The 18,549-nt window shown below is 36.9% G+C and overlaps 1 protein-coding gene across 3 annotated transcripts in view; it reads right to left on the bottom strand.

Annotated features, from left to right (window-relative positions):
* Positions 1 to 18,549, bottom strand: part of LOC106142831 (uncharacterized) — a 192,320-nt gene that overhangs the window by 7,550 nt on the left and 166,221 nt on the right. For all 3 annotated transcript variants that reach the window (XM_060945870.1, XM_060945868.1, XM_060945869.1), the window contains 6 exons: positions 10,988 to 11,121; positions 6,255 to 6,389; positions 3,862 to 4,002; positions 3,143 to 3,257; positions 2,131 to 2,227; positions 110 to 194 (listed from right to left, as the gene is read on the bottom strand). In XM_060945870.1, the coding sequence (XP_060801853.1) occupies positions 110 to 194; positions 2,131 to 2,227; positions 3,143 to 3,257; positions 3,862 to 4,002; positions 6,255 to 6,389; positions 10,988 to 11,087 (673 nt within the window). In that variant the 5' untranslated portion in view covers positions 11,088 to 11,121. The remainder of the gene's footprint in view (positions 1 to 109; positions 195 to 2,130; positions 2,228 to 3,142; positions 3,258 to 3,861; positions 4,003 to 6,254; positions 6,390 to 10,987; positions 11,122 to 18,549) is intronic.

Genomic DNA, 18,549 nt, shown 5'->3' on the forward strand with positions numbered 1-18,549 from the left:
GGTCTTATTATCGAGTACGGGAAGAATATTTTACAGGTTACATTAATTGTAGTGTTAACTCAAGATTATATTATCAATATCAACCTACATTGGAACTACTTCATCATACCTGGACTCGGCGAATGAGGTCTCAGTTCCTGCTGGCTGGCCTGCCTTGAAGGTGGTCGCATGCTCACTCGGGAACCACGACGGTCCTGAAAATGCTGAAGTGTTATCATTAGGATGGTGATTGTATTAAGATGGGGCAAGTTTCAATTTGGATTGAAATATTGCTGAGACTTTTTATCATCATTAAGTCAAATAGCTGAACGCGGCCATTCAGTCTTTTCAAGACTGTTGGCTCTGTCTACCCCGCAAGGGGTATAGACGCGACCATATGTACCTATGTATATATGTAATATTCATTTTACGTAACTTTTAATGATAAATTATGAAAATATTCAAATTGTCTTCGATGGCTTTCGAATTTAGTTTAAGCTTTCATTTTTTATCAATTCTTTTTTGTAATATATTTAAGTCTAATCTTTTTCCTCCTGGCTTTGTCCCGGTTGCATCCTCACCTCTCTGGAGAGGAGCCCGGGATATGCCTTTTACATGTATTTAGCTAGTTATATATTTAGCGTATTTTAATACGCTAAATATATAGCGTATTTTAATACGCTAAATATATAACTATATGTTTCAATTGATTGATTTGAACTTTGAGAACATACAAAATCTAGATATAAGTTCTTCTGTTATAAATCTATAAATAATTTTAAATTTTCCGTACAATGAGTACAGAGTACAGTAAAACTTCCTGTATGATCCAATTGTTGGCGTAATACCATTGATTGGCATAATAGCAATGGTTGGCATAATAGCATTGGTTGGCATAATAGCATTAGCATTAAGACCGCTAATTGTGCTTTACAATTTTTAATGTTTATTTAATTTCGAATTACTTTTGCAATAAAGATTTTATATTTTATATATATTCACCTTAGTGTAAGATATTTCTACCTATATTTCATTTTATTTTAGTATTTCAATTATTTATTTTATTAGAATAAATATGCAGATAAAATAAATAAATTCCTTTGGTAAAAAGTGTTGATAAAATTAATTAATAGTCTCAGAAATATTTCAGTTAATTAATTTAGCGATCTGCAATATAGCTGGTGCAAAGGCAATTCGGCTTGTTGAAGGCTCTGTAACAAAATGTTGTGTTTTATTAGACATGCTATGTCGATGTTCTTTCGAAGTATATGCCCTAATAGCATAAATGGTATCTACTAAATGAAGAAATGAACTATCTTCTTCCTCCTGGTTTTAAGTCCCGGTTGCATCCTCACCTCTCTGGAGAGGAGCCCGGGAGGTGAAATGAAGTATGTTGTAATGAAAATCAAGAAATAGTTTGCATCTTGTTATTTTAAATTAAGGCAAGAAATGTTAAAAAAGAATAGAACCACTCCATCTCATTTCCCATGGATGTCGTACGGGGCGACTAAGGGATGGGCTTATAAACTTGGGATTCTCGTTTTAGGTGATGGGCTAGCAGCCTGTCACTATTTGAATCCCAATTCTATCATAAAGCCAAACAGCTGAACGTGGCCTAACAGTCTCTTCAAGACTTTTGGCTCTGTCTTCCCCGCAAGGGATATAGACATAGGTAAATGAATGAATGAATGTTGTTGCACGAAACGGTGGAAAGGGAAATAAAATGTTTTCTATAATGTTATCAATGCGAGGTGTTTTATAATCAGTAACTACGTGGATCAAAGATATACTAAAGTTATTGAACAGGCTGTGAACAACTACATCTCATAGGATAGGATAGACTTCGTAATTTTGGGATTCTTCTTTAAGACGATGTGCTAGCAACCTGTCACTATTTGAATCTCAATCTATCATTAACCCTTATACCTGAACGTTGCCTATCAGTCTTGTCAAAACTGCTGGCTCTGTCTTCCCCGCTAGGGATATAGACGTGATTATATCAATTAATGAAAAATTTATACTTGTCTAGAAAATCCGATACAGTGAGTAGTGATTAATCTTTGGTACAATAATGATGCTACCTACGTGTTCATTCTTTTATCATGCAATGTTTTCAATTTTAATGTATGGATCTATTATTATATGTTTTACCTGGGTATGCAGTAACTTGGAGTCTCTCAATAATGACACGTTCATCAGTCGTGGATTGGGCGTGTTAAAAATGGTCCTGTTTTCCCGCCATCTTGCTCTGAAACATGACAGTTAGGAATTGTTATTTTTGTATTCTGAGATGCGCAGTTGTTTTTGTAAGTTTATAATCATTAATATCGAAACATCATTGTTCTTTTATCTTTCTTTAATTTACTTGTAAAGTTGTTAAATTATTACGAGTACCTATATATACCCGTAGTAAAACATATGATTTTTACTACTCTTTCCGTGCAAATTGTAATCCAATCAATCATTATGAGTTCTATTGATTATGAGATTTTCCTGACCGACGACGGCTCTGCCTACCTCATAGGGATTAGGATGCGTGTGTAAGCCTTATCCTTAATTTTTTTGATAGGTTCGAATAGAACCAGACCATTCCCAATGATGTCGTAAAAAGCGACTAGGGGATAGGCTTATAAACTTGAGATTCCCCTCGTAAGCGATGGGCTAGATACCTGTCACTATTTGAATCTCAATTCCTTCATAAAGGCAAACAGCTGAAGGTGGCCTTTCAGTCTTTTCAAGACTGTTGTTTCTATAGATATGACTATATATATTTATAAAAATGTTAACAACAAAAGAAGCTTATGACAAATTATATACATACATATGTACATATGGTCACGTCTATATCCCTCGCGGGGTAGACAGAGCCAACAGTCTTGAAAAGACTGAATGGCCACGTTCAGCTATTTGGCCTAATGATAGAATTGAAATTCAAATAGTGACGGGTTGCTAGCCTATCGCTTAAAAAAGAACCCCAAGTTTTTAAGCCTTAATCGCCTTTTCCGACGTCCATGAGAAAGAGATGGAGTGGTCCTATTCTTTTTTGTATTGGTGCCAGGAACCACACGGCACAAGGGCAACGGCTATAGCCATGACTATATCTATTTATGAAAATGTTAACAACGAAAGGGGCTTATGAGAAAAATAGTAGAAGAAGTTTCACCTGCTGAACAGCCTGAGAACAACACATATGATGACGAACATGAGAGCCATTCCCACCAGCACGCCAATCATCGCCGGGTCAATGGTCTTCGTTGACACGTCTGGCTGCTTTTCCGCTGAAAATCATTAATCAGAAAAAAATATTCAAATAGTGACAGGTTGCTAGGCCATCGCCTAAAAAAAGAATCCCAAGTTTGTAAGCCTATCCCTTAATCGCCTTTTACGACATCCATAGGAAACAGATGGAGTGGTCCTATTCTTTCTTGTACTGGTGCCGGGAACCACACGGCACATCTCAATTCTATCATTAAGCCAAATTGCTGAGCGTGGCCTATCAGTCTTTTCAAGACTGTTGGCTCTGTCTACCCCACAAGGGATATAGACGTGACCATATGTATGTATGTATGTAAAATTATTAATTTATTTAATTGATACACAAACAGTGTTTACATACTACATTCAATGACAGGGACACACTTACATATCGTTCTTGTGAAAACATCAATTGCAGGTATACACATCGTTCACCATAGATTCAGTAATGTTACTGCAAATTTTATATCTAATTATCATCTATTAAATATAAAATTTGCAGTTATGATCCTAAAACATTTACAATAGATTCAGCATCTTATGATGCCATTTCAACTGTTGGCTCTATCTACCCCGCAAGGGACATAGACGTGACCATATGTTTGTATGTATAAGGTAGGTACATACGCGTGCACACGACCACTCCGTCCGCGTTCATCTCCGGCACCATTTCGAACTTGCAAACGCATTTCTCGTTGCGGCACTCCGTCTTGAAGTCCACGTCCTCGCATTGTTCGTTGAATGCGCATGATTCGTTTATGGATGCAGCTGAAAAAAAGAAAAAAAAATTAAAAAATATAATAAAAAAAAATTGTTACAAGCGACTTAAACTTACTTATTACCTATTTTTATTTATTTATTTATTCTATAGGTACTTTCGTGTTGTGTGGTTTTCGAAACTATATAAAAGGACCACTTTATATCTATCTCATGGATGTCGTCAAAGGCGACTAAGAGAAAGGCTAATATACTGGGGATTCGCGACGACCTTTTAGTCTTTTAAAGATTGTTGGTTCTGTCTACCCCGCAAGGCTAATAGACCTGATTATACATGGTCCCCGGCACGTATATAAAAATAACAGGACCACTCCATCTCTTACCCGTGGATGTCTTAAAAGGCGATAAGGGATAGGCTTATAAACTTGGAATTTTCTTTTAGACGATGGGCTAGCAACCTGTCACTATTTGAATGTCAATTCTACTCGTATAAGCTATAAGCCAAACAGCTAAACGTGGCCTATCCACTCTATTCAAGATTGGCTCTGTCTACCCCGCAAAGATATATATAGACGTGATAAAATGTATGTATGTGTGTACAGTTAAGTCAACTTTCAACCAACATTGTTCCCTGAAACAACGAAATTCCTTGTAAATTACAGGTCGATAAACAAAATGTAAGTCGCATGTTGCATGCTCGTCTGCTGCGCATTAAAAATGCGGCAGTTATTAAATGCACTACGTCATTGCATTGGCTTTTAGTGTAATAGGAGTCAATTTTACACATTTTCGAATATAAAATAAAAAATAAATATATACGGGATAAAATTACACAGATTGAGTTAGACTATAAAATGGGTTAGCAACCTGTCACTATTTGAATCTCAATTCTATCACTAAGTTAAATAGCTGAACGTGGCCATTCAGTCTTTTCAAGACTGTTGGCTCTCTCTACCCCGCAAGGGATAAAGATATGACCATGTGTATGTATGTAAATAAAAAATAATTATATACGGAACAAAATTACACAGATTGAGTTAGCCTCGAAGTAAGTTAGAGACTTGTGTTACGAGATACTAACTCAACGATAATATATTTTTTTAATAAATACTTATATAGATAAACATCCAAGACCCAGGCCAATCGGAAAACGTTCTTTTCTCATCATGCCCTGGCCGGGATTCGAGCCCGGGACCTCCGGTGTCACATACAAGCGTACTTCCGCTGCGCACAGAGGCCATCAAATAAGTATATATATTTTTTTTTATATATTTATGCTAAAAATATATGCTTTAAAGTTTAACTTTTTGTTTATCCACGATTGTTGCCGTGTGGTTCCCGGCACCAACACAAAAAAGAATAGGACCACTCCACCTCTTTCCCATAGATGTCGCAAGAGGCGACTAAATTTGGTATTCCTTTTTTAGGCAATAGGCTAGACCTGTCACTATTTGAATCACAATTCTATCATTACATCTAACATCTGAACTTGACCTGACATTCTTTCAAGACTGCTGGCTCTGTCTACCCCGCAAGGGATATGGACGTGATTACCTATATGAATGAATGAATGTGTGCACGTGAATTAGAAAATTTTTGGACAATATCCATTAGTGTATATATACGGGAATATATATACGGGACAAATTACACAGATTGAGTTAGCCTCGAATTAAGTTCGAGACTTGCGTTACGAAATACTAACACAACGATACTATATTTTATAATAAACTAGCGACCCGCCCCGGCTTCGCACGGGTGCAAAATTATAAATGTTATCATACATAAAAACCTTCCTCTTGAATCACTCTACCTGTTACAAAAAACCGCATCAAAATCCGTTGCGTAATTTTAAAGATTTAAGCATACAGACAAACAGACTAAAATAGCGACTTTGTTTTATACTATGTAGAGATACTTATATAGATAAACATCCAAGACCCTTTTTTTTTACGTGTGGAAAGGCCTTCGTCTACCCGGCCGGCTACGGGAAGCCGGACGGGTTATGTGGGGCTTGAACCCACTAAAACCACACGGTGCCATCGCCTACCGCTTCGTTGCCAGGAGTGTGAGCTGCCCTCGCTCATATTCCTGACGCGGCGGCCGCTTCCACGGCGGCCTCGGCTCGGCCGCTCTCCACGGAGCGGCCAGCGGGGTGACCCGTCGGCCTTCAATTCTACCCGCCCTGGGTTGAAGGCGCGCCTGGCACAAGCGCGCCTTCAACCCAGGGCCGTTTCGCCAGGCAGCGGAATATACATCCAAGACCCGGGCCAATCGGAAAAAGTACGTGTATGAATACTAACGCTTTCCACACTTGTCCACGTGGTTGGAGATGGGCACGTCAGGATGGCAGACGCACAGTTTCTGCTGCTGATCGCACACTGAGTCCGTGAAGTTGCAGTCCGCTGTCGTTGAGCATGGGTCGTAGTAGCCACCCTCTGAAAAGTTGGTCAAATACAAGTTAAACATACATACATATAATCAGGTCTTTATCCCTTGCAGGGTAGATAGAGCCAATAAAAGGCTTGAAAAGACTAATAGGCCACATTCAGCTGTTTGGTTAAATGATAGAATTGAGATTGAATTAGTGACAGTTTGCTAGCCCATCACCGTAAAGAAGAATCTCAAGTTTATAAGCCTATCCCTTAGATATTCTTTTTTTATTTTTTGCGGAAAACCACACGGCTCAAGAAGTTAAAAGCTGAAAAATTTAAATAAATACAAAAACAAGGGTACAGATAAAAAAAAAACATAAAAGTAAAAATTTAAAAAAAAACACTAAGAAAGACCTGCAGAACTCATTAAACTATACTGCAAATGTCAAAGACAAAGTTTAGCTCCTTGAAAACAATATTATTAGATTCGAAATTACAGATATATAATGTCATTAGATACCTTTTAGTAGTAAAACAGAACCTAAAGACACAAAGTTATAAATCTAATAAAGTGCCGTGTGGTTTGCGGCACCATTAGAAATCAAACTAAATAAAAGCTTTTACAAAGAATAGGACCACTCCATCTTATTTCCATGGGTGTCGTTAAAGGTGACTAAGGAATATGCTTGTAAACTTGGGATTAAGCGATAGCCTAGCAACTTGTCACTATTTGAATCTCAATTCTACAGGGTGGGCCAGGAATTAGTTAACATTTTAAAAAATCATTAAAAAAAAACTATTATATTTACATCAAAAATTATTTATTTAAGAGATAGCTTATAAAATGGAAATTACTTTTTAAAAATAATATCATTTAAATAGCCACCATCACGGCGTTGGCATTCCTCTAAACGAGCACGAAAATTTTCGAATACTCGACAAATTTGGATCGCGCCGAACTGATGCTGAAACTCTCTGCACGTCCCATCACTCCGTGAAGTCCGTGGGCCGCCGGTTTGCTTCACATTTAGCTTCGATCCGGTCTCTTCAAATTTGTCTACCCATTTCTTTATTAAAACTGAGCTTGGGCACTCATTTAGGATGGAAAATGGAATTCCACGCGAAATAGACGCCGCACAGTGATGAGCGAACTATTGTTTAAATAAAATTGCTTTACGAAAAAGGCACCCTGCGGTCCCGTGAAGCGATCCATGTCAACTAAATTTCCAAGAACTGAGCAAGCTGTTAGACCTCTCCCCGTACCACGCCCCTCTGCTGTTTGCGCGCGAAGTCAAATTCAAATATAAACAAATTCATGGCCCACCCTGTATAATTAAGCCAAACATCTGCTGAACGTGGCCTATCAGTCTTTTCAAGACTGTTGGTTCTATCTACCCGGCAAGAGATGTAGACGTGATAATATGTAAGTAAGTATGTAAATAAATAAACAACATACATACATACATTTAGTCACGTCTATATCCCTTACGGGGTAGACAGAGCCAATAGTCCCGAAAAGACTGAATTCCCATTTTCAGCTGCTCGGCTTAATGATGGTATTGAGATCCAAATAGCGACAGGTTGCTAGCCCATCGCCTAAAAAAAGTATGGCAATTTTATAAGCCTATCCCTGAGACGCCTTTTACGACATCCATGGGAAAGATATGGAGTGGTCCTTTTTTTTGTATTGATGCCGGGAACCACACGGCACTAAATAAACAAAATCACACATATTCAGTTCGAAACTTGAGAGAAATACCCCAAAGGCAAATAATTCAGAATGCCTATCCTATACGGATTCAATTCGGATACAAATCTGGAATCAATATGTAAATAGATACAATTATATGTTCATACGGTTGAATTGACCTAGATTAAACAGATGCAATGCAGTTGAGTGCAACATTTGCTTATTAGGAATGCACAATATTTAGCTGGTATTTTAATACCGCAAAATTTGAAAGATGTGCCGTATGGTTCCCGAAACCAATAGAATAACGAATAGGACCACTCCATCTCGTTCCCATGGATGTCGTAAAAGGCGACTAAGGGATAGGGTTATAAACTTGGGATGCTTCTTTTAGGCGATGAGCTAGCAACCCGTCACTATTTCAATCTCAATTCCATCATAAAGCCAAACAGCTGAACGTGGCCTATCAGTCTTTTCAAGACTGTTGGCTCTGTCTACCCCGCATGGGATATAGACGTGATTATATGTATGTATGTATGTAAATTTGAAAGATTTATCCACAGGCTTTAACTAAGATGGACTCAAAAATCATGTGTTTTATACTTATTATTTTCTTCCACTAATTGGCATAGGCTACGCGTGTACGTAGCTTAAGTAGGAGAAGCGTGTAAAGTACTTGAAATTAAATTTCACATTAATCTGTCAGACAATAAAAGAAACTACTGAATATGCATGAAAAGAGTAATGAGTGTGGACAAAGCGGGAGAGGTCTGTAAGGATCGTAGCTAGTGGAAATATGGTCTCTGCCTACCCCAGTGGGAAACGGGCGTGATGGTATGTATGTAGTGGGACGATAAGACAGACATACAAACATGGCAAAAATGTACGATTCCCTAAAAAATACATTTTTATCACGTGCCGTGTGGTTCCCGGCACCAATATAGAAAAAAATAGGACCACTCCATCTCTTTCCCATGGATGTCTTAAAAGGCGACTTAGGGATAGGCTTACAAACTTGTGATTCTTCTGTAAGGCGATAGGCTAGCAACCTGCTACTATTTGAATCTCAATTCTATCATTAAGCCAAATAGCTGAACGTGGCCATTCAGTCTTTCAAGACTGTTGTCTCTGTCTACCCCGCAAGGGATATAGACGTGACCATATGTATGTATGTATTATCACGTGAATCGTATTAACTGTCTTCAATTTCATCAGTGTATTCCCAAAAGAAAATGAATGTAAGTCACGTTCTCATACAATATTGAAATGGTTGGGTTGGGGTCGCTCCGGCATCCAATACCAAACCCGAGCTAGCCCGTATTAATGAATTCACGAATTCATCCTCCATTTTGGTTAACGTTTAATTAATTTTTAGGGATCAGATTGATACTGTTATTAATTTTAAATGAGATGTAAATGTATTTGGCTTTTGTGAAATCTTTATTGCTGTTTTGGAAATTAATTATTAATATTGTGCCGTGTGGTTCCCGGCACCAATAAAAAAAAAATAGGACCACTCCATCTCTCTCCCATGGATGTCGTAAAAGGCGACTAAGGGGTAGGCTTATAAACTAGGGATTCTTCTTTAAGGCAATGGGCTAGTAGCCTGTCACTATTTGAATCTCAATTCTATCTTAAAGCCAAATAGCTGAACGTGGCCTATCAGTCTTTACAAGACTGTTGGCTCTGTCTACCCCGCAAGGGATATAGACGTGATTATATGTATGTATGTATATTATGTTGAGATGGTTTGGACATGTCGAGTGAATGGATGAGGACAGATTAACAAAAGGAAACTTATAAGGCACAGCTGCCTGTTTAAGTGGGACAGAGCCGGCCTCGTCAAACTTTCAAGGACTAAATCTGGAAGAAATTCCATTGGGAATAAGTCTGCCATTGTACATATTCATCTAAATCCAATAACTTTTTTTTGTAATTTGTTATATGTTATGTGCAATAAAGAGTTTACAAACAAACAAACTAAATTTCGAATGTCTTGAATAAGGGGAGATGTTAAGGGGTAACCATCGTATATGCATGAAAAGAGTAATGACTGTGGAGTAATCGGTAGAGGTTCGAAAGGATCGTAGCAAGTGGAAATGCATAGTCTCTACCTACCCCAATGGGAAACAGACCTGATGGTATGTATGTGTGTAAGAATTAATACCATTTTTGTGATAAAAAGCCTTGACTAGTTCCACATGACCCCGAGCCTCGTATCATAGCGGGGGTTGCAAATCAAATGCTGAGGTGAAAGAAAAAATTACTAGAGGTGGAAGTAAGACAGAGCGCTATAAACATGAGCGAGACGAGTATACTGCTTCACTTGCGTCACATTAAAATCAAGAAGAGAAAAACTTACTAGAATTGGAAGAAACAGAGCGGTGTCATCGTAAGCACAACGAGCTGATTCACACGCGTAACATAAGAATCAAGATGACATTAATGTAACTAATATGTTTGAAATATAAAATGACATATAACTTACTGGAGGTGGAAGCGAGACAGAGCGCTATTAACGTGAGCGAGATGCGTATACTGCTTCACTTGCGTCACATTAAAATCAAGAAGAGAAAAACTTACTAGAATTGGAAGAAACAGAGCGGTGTCATCGTAAGCACAACGAGCTGATTCACACGCGTAACATTAGAATCAAGATGTCATTAATGATAATATATGTATATATATGGGACAAATTTACACTGATTGAGTTAGCCTCAAAGTAAGTTCGAAACTTGTGTTACGAGATACTAACTCAACGATACTATATTTTATAACAAATACTTATATAGATAAATATCCAAGACCCAGGAAAATCAGAAACGTTCTTTTCTCATCATGCCCTGGCCGGGATTCGAACCCGGGACCTCCGGTGTCACAGACAAGCGTACTACCGCTGCGCCACAGAGGCCGTTAATTAGTTAGAATATTAATAATAATAAGTTAGACATATAAAATGACATATACGTACTGGAGGTGGAAGCGAGACAGAGCGGTGTTACCGCGAGCGCGACGAGCGTCGCGAGCGCGGCCAGCGAGGCCGCACACCGCGGGAAGCGCTCGCGTCGCATGCCGCTGCGCCCGCGTCACATTACATGCAACATCCTGGAACAAATTATGAAATGATATATCTTTATAGTGAAATTCTCGCTTACTTGAATCAAGCAGCAAGGAGCCCTTTTTGTTAATATTAATTGATTAAGTGTGGTTCCCGGCACCAATACAAAAAGAATAGGACCACTCCATCTCTCTCCCATGGATGTCATTAAAGGCGACTAAGGGATAGGCTTACAAACTTGGGATTGGGCGATGGGTTAGCAACCTGTGACTATTTTAATCTTAATTCTATCATTAAGCCAAATAGCTGAACATGGCCATTCAGTCTTTTCAAGACTATGGCTCTGTCTACCCTGCAAGGGATATAGACGTGGCCATATGTATGTATATATATTTACTGAAAGGGCCCGGCTCGTCGACTTTGAGGACCAAATTGCTGAGGTCTCAAAAAGGGAGATGTTAGGAGTACCCTTAATAGCCAAGAATATATGAAAAGAATAATGAGTGATGAGAAAGTAGGGGAGAACTGTATCGTAGCAAGTGAAAATCTCTACCTACCCCTACAGGAAACAGGTGTTATCTGAAGAACATATATAAAAGAGGAAACTGATTAACAAACATATGAACGAACCAGCTAAGGCCCAGCGAATCTAGAAATTTGCAGGATGACGGTTTCTGGCGTACATAAAGAGAGGATTTTCCGAAATTTCGAAGGTTCTTTTTGAGTCCATTTTAGTAAAAACTGTACCAAATAAATATTAAAGTAAACATCAAATAAGACTGTAGACGTATTGCTACAAAAGATATTTGATATAATACACGTCATACGACTTACGGTCTCGTTCTTATTTACATTGTTGTGAAAAGATCCGGGAAAATGTTGTCACGACGCAAAAGCATTTTGTTATTCGAGAAACATTTGCTTTAGGGTGGAATCAGATTACCTAGTACATTAATATTTGATTCGTGAACAAACATACATGCATACAGTCACGTCTCAATCCTTTACGAAATAGACAGAGAACAGTCTTGCAAAGAAGAGATATAGCAGAACGGTGGCCCGTTCTGCTATATCTCTTTTGTTCTGTTCTGTATCTGTGTGTCTTAATGATGGAATTGAGAATCAAACAGTGAGATTGCTAGCCCGTCGCCTAAAAAAGAATTCCAAGTATAGCTTAGTCAAATTAAAAAAAAACAATTATTATCAGTCTATAAAAAAAATCCAAAGTAAAAACTAATAATACACTCTTCTGTTCTTCATTTGCTATTTCTACAAAAAATATACCTTTAGGTAATCTTCGCAAAATTTGGCTTACATAGTCTTTCATGAGCCAAAACGCTTGAAATAACTCATATTGAAATCCCTTCTCAACTGTCTCGGACACATGCAAACCCTTTACAGACTGAATCGATTTTATCTTCTATTTCTGGAGCGCCATTTTGCCGAACTCCACTAGCCACGTAAAAATAAAAACGTCACCTTTAGAATTCCAACTTGACCGACAAAGGTATCCGATTACGAATCATTACACCTTTGTTTCGATGCTTCGCAAATACTCTTTAATGGACTTCGGTGAAACTCCAAGAGGTTTTTTGACTCCATCTCATGTAATGATTATTTGGTTTTTGTTTCTTTTTTTTCGTAAAAAATCATGTGTCCTTCGTAAAAAAAAAGACCTGTATATATTAATTTTAGTGCCCTGGCTGTAAAACTCCACGCAGAACGCAATTTTTTGTATCGTTAAAATTGTAAATTCGTCGGAACGACTTTATTTCATTTTCACAATACAATACAATACAATAACTCTTTATTGCACCACAATGCAGCAAATTCATAATAGTTTTTTTTAAAAACATAGTAGCAAAAAGCGACCTTATCACTAAAAGTGATCTCTTTCAGATATCCCATTTTTTATTCTTTATTTAAATAAGGGACTTTTGTCTTTAATATATGTCAGTTCCATTGTAACAGATCTTAAATTATCGCAAGGTGCTAATAGAATCGTAAATTATGTACAGGTTTGATACTTGTGTGAAACTTAATAATAGAACTTTTGAACAACTCCATCTCTTTCCCATGGATGTCGTAAAAGCGACTAAGGAATAGGCTTACAAACTTGGGATTCCTTTTTAGGCGATGGGTAAGCAACCTGTCACTATTTGAATCTCAATGCTATCATAAAGCTAAATGGCTGAACGTGGCCATTCAGTCTTTTCAAGACTGTTGGCTCTGTCTACCCCGCAAGGTATAGACGTGACCAAATGTATGTATGTATGTAAATAAAACTTTACCTAGAGAAAAGATTAGCAGGTGGCGCTTACTTATATATATAGCCTTATCTATTGTCTATACACCTAAAATACAAATATAAATAAATTTTTCAGGATCAGTTATATTTTTAAAAGCTACTATTTATTAGCTTGAGTCTATGTCAATGGCTACAATAAATACAGCACAATAAACACACCCTTATACTTGACGTCAAACAATAAAGTAATGTTGATCCTAAAAGGCGCAGATTGATGAAAGGGCGGGGCGAAAAGATGGATAGGCTGTTTGAAGAATGATGCAGACTGTGTGTGAAAAACACACGCAATTTATCAATAGAGCTTTTTTCTTAATTCAAGTAACTTTTTCGGGCAAAGAAGTTACTCACTTTGATTTGATTTGGTTATATTTATTTTACTCTTAAATGGAGTTGATATAAGTAGTTATTATTATTCTTAAAAATGGATGGATCTAAACAAAAAAAAACATGATAGTTTGAAAACTATTTGGATCTCAATTCTCTCATTAAGTCTAACAGCTGAACGTATCAGTCTTTTAAGACTGCTGGCTCTGTCTAACCCGCAAGGGATATAGACGTGATTATATGAATTATAGTATGAAAAAAATTACGCTTTAAATTATATCGGTGTAATATTAGCTTTAATACGGTGAGCAACACTTTGTAACATAGACAGTTTTTCAAATACACTTTTAATATCCCAGATTTTTCACACGTCACGCACACGTCTTTATCCCTTACGGGGTAGACAGAGCCAATAATCTCTCGAAGACTGAAATGCTTCTGTGTTGCTTAATACGGAATTGTGACAGATTGCTAGCCCGTCGCCTAAAAGAAGAATCTCAAGTTATAAGTCTATACCTTCGGTTTTGTCAGTATGTTATAACGTGAGGCGTGATTAGATTATTAATTTACATACATACATAAATACATACATAAAATCACGCCTCTTTCCCGGAGGGGTAGGCAGAGACGACCTCTTTCCACTTGCCACGATTATTAATTTTATGTGTAATAAACCCAATTTCGGAGACCAGTGAAACAATAACGACGTAGGTACTTAATCCGAGCCTCATGTTATCCGGAGAGCTCCAAATTGACAAGGAACAAACCACTGGAGGAATCATCCAATTAATGGACGCCGAGACTAAATTACATTGGTCAGAAATACTCCGATAGTTATAGTACTGACCCATATAAAAATTAGCTGTGCCCGCGACTTCGTCGGCGTGGTAATAGTTATTTTGGGCAACGTTGAAGCCCTCAAGGATGAATAATTATCCCCGTTTTTTTTTCATATTTTCCATTATTTCTTCGCTCCTAATAGTTGCAGCGTGATGTTATATAGCCTTAAAGCCTTCCTCGATAAATGGTCTATTCAACGCAAAAATAATTTTCACAATTCACAACATCCAATCAAACAACTACTCTGTGGAAGATCTTCCCTTTGGTGGCGGTCGAGCCGAATCATAGCTCCCGCTATATAAACCGTTTGATATTTTGCCGTAAACTAATAAAGTTAAATAGCTTTAAACACTTCATATTTTTAACTCTTAGAAATTTTAATACAATTTTCAGACAGACAATTTGTTCAGATCAGATCGACCTAGATATTTTGTGGGGCGAGCGAGACAGGCCCTCAGAGAGAGAGAGAGAGCCGTAACCAGCGATTGAAATGTGGATTCATAAGGGAATATTTTACGGAACATTTTGATATTTACACTCATAATCACGTTTATATCCCTTGCGGGGTAGACAGAGCGGTCTCGAAAAACTGACAGGCTTTATGGCTTAATGCTGTGATTGAAATTTAAAAAGCGACAGGTTGCTAGCCCATCGCCTACGAGAAGAAACCCAAGTAACTGAGCTTTTTCCTTAGTCGCCTTTTTCGACATTCATGGGAAATGTATGGAGTGGTGGTCCTATTCTAAAGTGCCAGTAACCACACGGCGCATGAATATTATTTTCTGATAAATAAACTGTAGTAGCAGTGCTGGCCAAATAATTATTACAAAATAATTGTTTCTTTAGTTTAGTTATAACAAAAAAAGGAAAGGTTATAGTATTAACATTTCAAAAAATCATTTCCTTTTACATGTTAGCAATTATTAAAAAAAAATATTTCTGCTTTACGGATGTCATTCACCTGATTAAAATTCATTATCATAATAATAATAAGAACCAAAGTAATTTGTTCACTCTTACAATAATACCCCGAAATAAAAGGAGCATTCAGAACATGATTTGCAGGAAAACGTGTGGATACTCTGTTTCCATATAAGTACGGCCTTTTATTGTAGCTTTTGTTTTAATGATGGTTACAGAAGATAAATTATTTGGATGGAAATGAAATAACGAAAATTTATCAAAATCTCTATGATCAAGAAATTTTCATCTTTTGTATTTCTTGATACTCGTAGTAGCCACTGTTACTCTCAGTTTTAAATTATGATTTCTATTTAGTGCATGTCATCTAATAATTGTTAATATGAATTTAAAATTAAAACAAAAAAATAATTGAAAAGGTATTTTCGAAATAACTAAAGAGCTTAATAGAACTTTTTCCTCCTGCCTTTAGTCACGGTTATGCTACTGCAAGTTCTGGGTTCGAACCCCGGCCCGCATGATGAGAAACGAACTGACGTCTTCCAACCTCATCTTGATTACCACCAGGTAGATTGAGGTTTAGCGAACCTAAATCTATTATAAAAATAAAACTTTATCTGTTTGTCTCTAGTCTCGGATCTAAAAAAATAGTTATTATAAAGTATAGAATCGTCTCCCATAGTCCTGTTTTTTAAGAAAAGGACCACTCCATTTCTTTCCCATGGGTGTCGTAAAAGGCGACTAAGTGATGGGCTTATAAACTTGGGATTCTTCTTTGAGACGGTGGGCTAGCAACCTGTCACTATGTGAATCTCAATTCTATCATCAAGCTAAACAGCTAAGCGTGGCCTATAAGTCTTTTCCAGACTGTTGGCTCTGTCCACTCTGCAAGGGATATAGACGTGATGATGTGTATGTATGTAAAGAATCGTTGAGTTAGTATCTCGTAACACAAGTCTCGAACTTACTTCGAGACTTACTTAATCTGTTACGCATATACATATTTATAAATTTTTCAAAATGTTTTTATTAAAATAAACTTAACATTACAGTCATTTAACCTCACATTATAAATTTTTCAAAATGTTTTTATTAAAATAAACTTAACATTACAGTCATTTAACCTCACATAAGACCATGTTTCACTTTCCCCAGTGAATTTAATAGCTAACGATCTGAACGCTATATTTTCTGAAGTGCTTTTGAAAGCTCTCCCTTTATGCAGCTGTTTGCGTAACACCGCTTATCTCCAGCTTTCTATGGTGCTTGTAACTGTCATGTTTCATTTTATACAAAAGGTTGTGGTATCTAGTTTCTTGTAGAAATATTTTCATAGAAATGTTATTTATGTTAGAATTATTATGATTTAATGCCTGTAGATATAAAGCCAACTAATATTATAAATGCGAAAGTATGTTTATTTGTTTGTTGGCCAATATTCCTGAAATTTTGCGTATAATATGCCTCTGTGGCGCAGCGGTAGTATGCTTGTCTGTGACAGCGGAGGTCCCGGGTTCGAATTCCGGCCAGGGCATAATGGGAAAAGAACTCTTTCTGATTGACCTGGGTCTTGGATGTTTATCTATATAATTATTTATTTTAAATATAGTATCGTTGAGTTCGTATATCGTAACACAAGTTTCGAACTTACTTCGAGGCTAACTCAATATGTGTAATTTGTCCCGTATATATTTATTTATATAATGAAGAGTCTGGAGTAAGACATAGAGTACTTTACATTATGTCTTTGTAGGTGGCGCAAAATTTGCGCTAGCGAAGCTGCGACTTAAAACTAGTTACGAATAACTATCAAATATTCGTTATTAGTAAACCAAATTAAGTGAAATAACACTTTTCCAATCCTTTAAATATGAACAATAAATAAAAAAACTAACAGACATTGACGCACTCAAAACAAATATTGTTTTATCCCACTAATTTATTAATGAGATCATGTAACGCACAATCTAAATAACCTTCAAATTTTTACAATTGAAATGTATTGATCGGTAACTTGTTAAAAACGTAATAACAGTAAATATTGATTATCGTTTATTTCAATCGTAATATGGCACTGAACGAATTTTAATACCGCCCTCAGGGACAAATTTACTTCTCGAGGGAAAGATCATTAATCATGTCTCATTAGTCAGTAGTTAGTGTTTGATTTGTTGTAGAAAAAATCATTTCTTTTTAAACGGTTTTATTACAATCGCACCCGAAATCGGCGAGCTTGCATGAAGATAGTTATGAATGTAGACGAAGCGAAAGAGTTTAGGGATCATGGCAAATGGAAAGACGTAGTCTCTGCCCACCCCTCCGGGAAAGAGTTCGGAAGTTCAGAATAGCATTTTCTCACTCACATAAAAGTAACAGTATTTAATCTTACTGTTTTCAGCATTTCAGCTCGACAAAATGCAGTTTCAAATAAAAATGAACATTACGCGACAGAACTTTATTTATTTCATAGAGTTTGCGTGGTACAGCCACATTAATGCCAGATTTGATTATTATAAGATACTAGAGGCCGCCCGCGACTTCGTCCGCATGGAAACCCTATCAATCCCGCGGGAACTTCTGGATAAAAGTAGCCTATATGTTATTCTGGGTCTTCAGCAACAAACATCCATACTAAAATACTCATAAACTTTTGCATTTATAATATTAGTAGGATTAACCGACCATTTGAGATTGAAAACGCCTAACTATGTGTGCTTATTTGTTATATTAATATTGGTTTTGACCGGTTCACGTGACGTGACGTAGTATTTTGAGATGGTCACGAGTCATGACCATTCATGTATTTGCTTAATATAAATAAGATAAATCCAAAAACATAACCATCTTTTATAGAGAAATAATGTACTAACACGTTATTAAATAAATTTTATAGAACCGACTAAAAGTTTCAACGAAGGAGAGAATATTGCAAAATAGTTAATAAACTTGAGTATAACGAACATTGAACACTTAAGAGACTGAACTAGTCAGGTATCTTTGGTGAAATGGGGCTTAAATATCTGTAACAACTTGCTTCAAGTTTTAGACAAGACTTCAATTTGTCTCAATAAGCTTGTAGTTA

The sequence above is a fragment of the Amyelois transitella genome, chromosome 9 (assembly GCF_032362555.1).
Source record: "Amyelois transitella isolate CPQ chromosome 9, ilAmyTran1.1, whole genome shotgun sequence".
NCBI classification, from domain to species: domain Eukaryota; kingdom Metazoa; phylum Arthropoda; class Insecta; order Lepidoptera; family Pyralidae; genus Amyelois; species Amyelois transitella.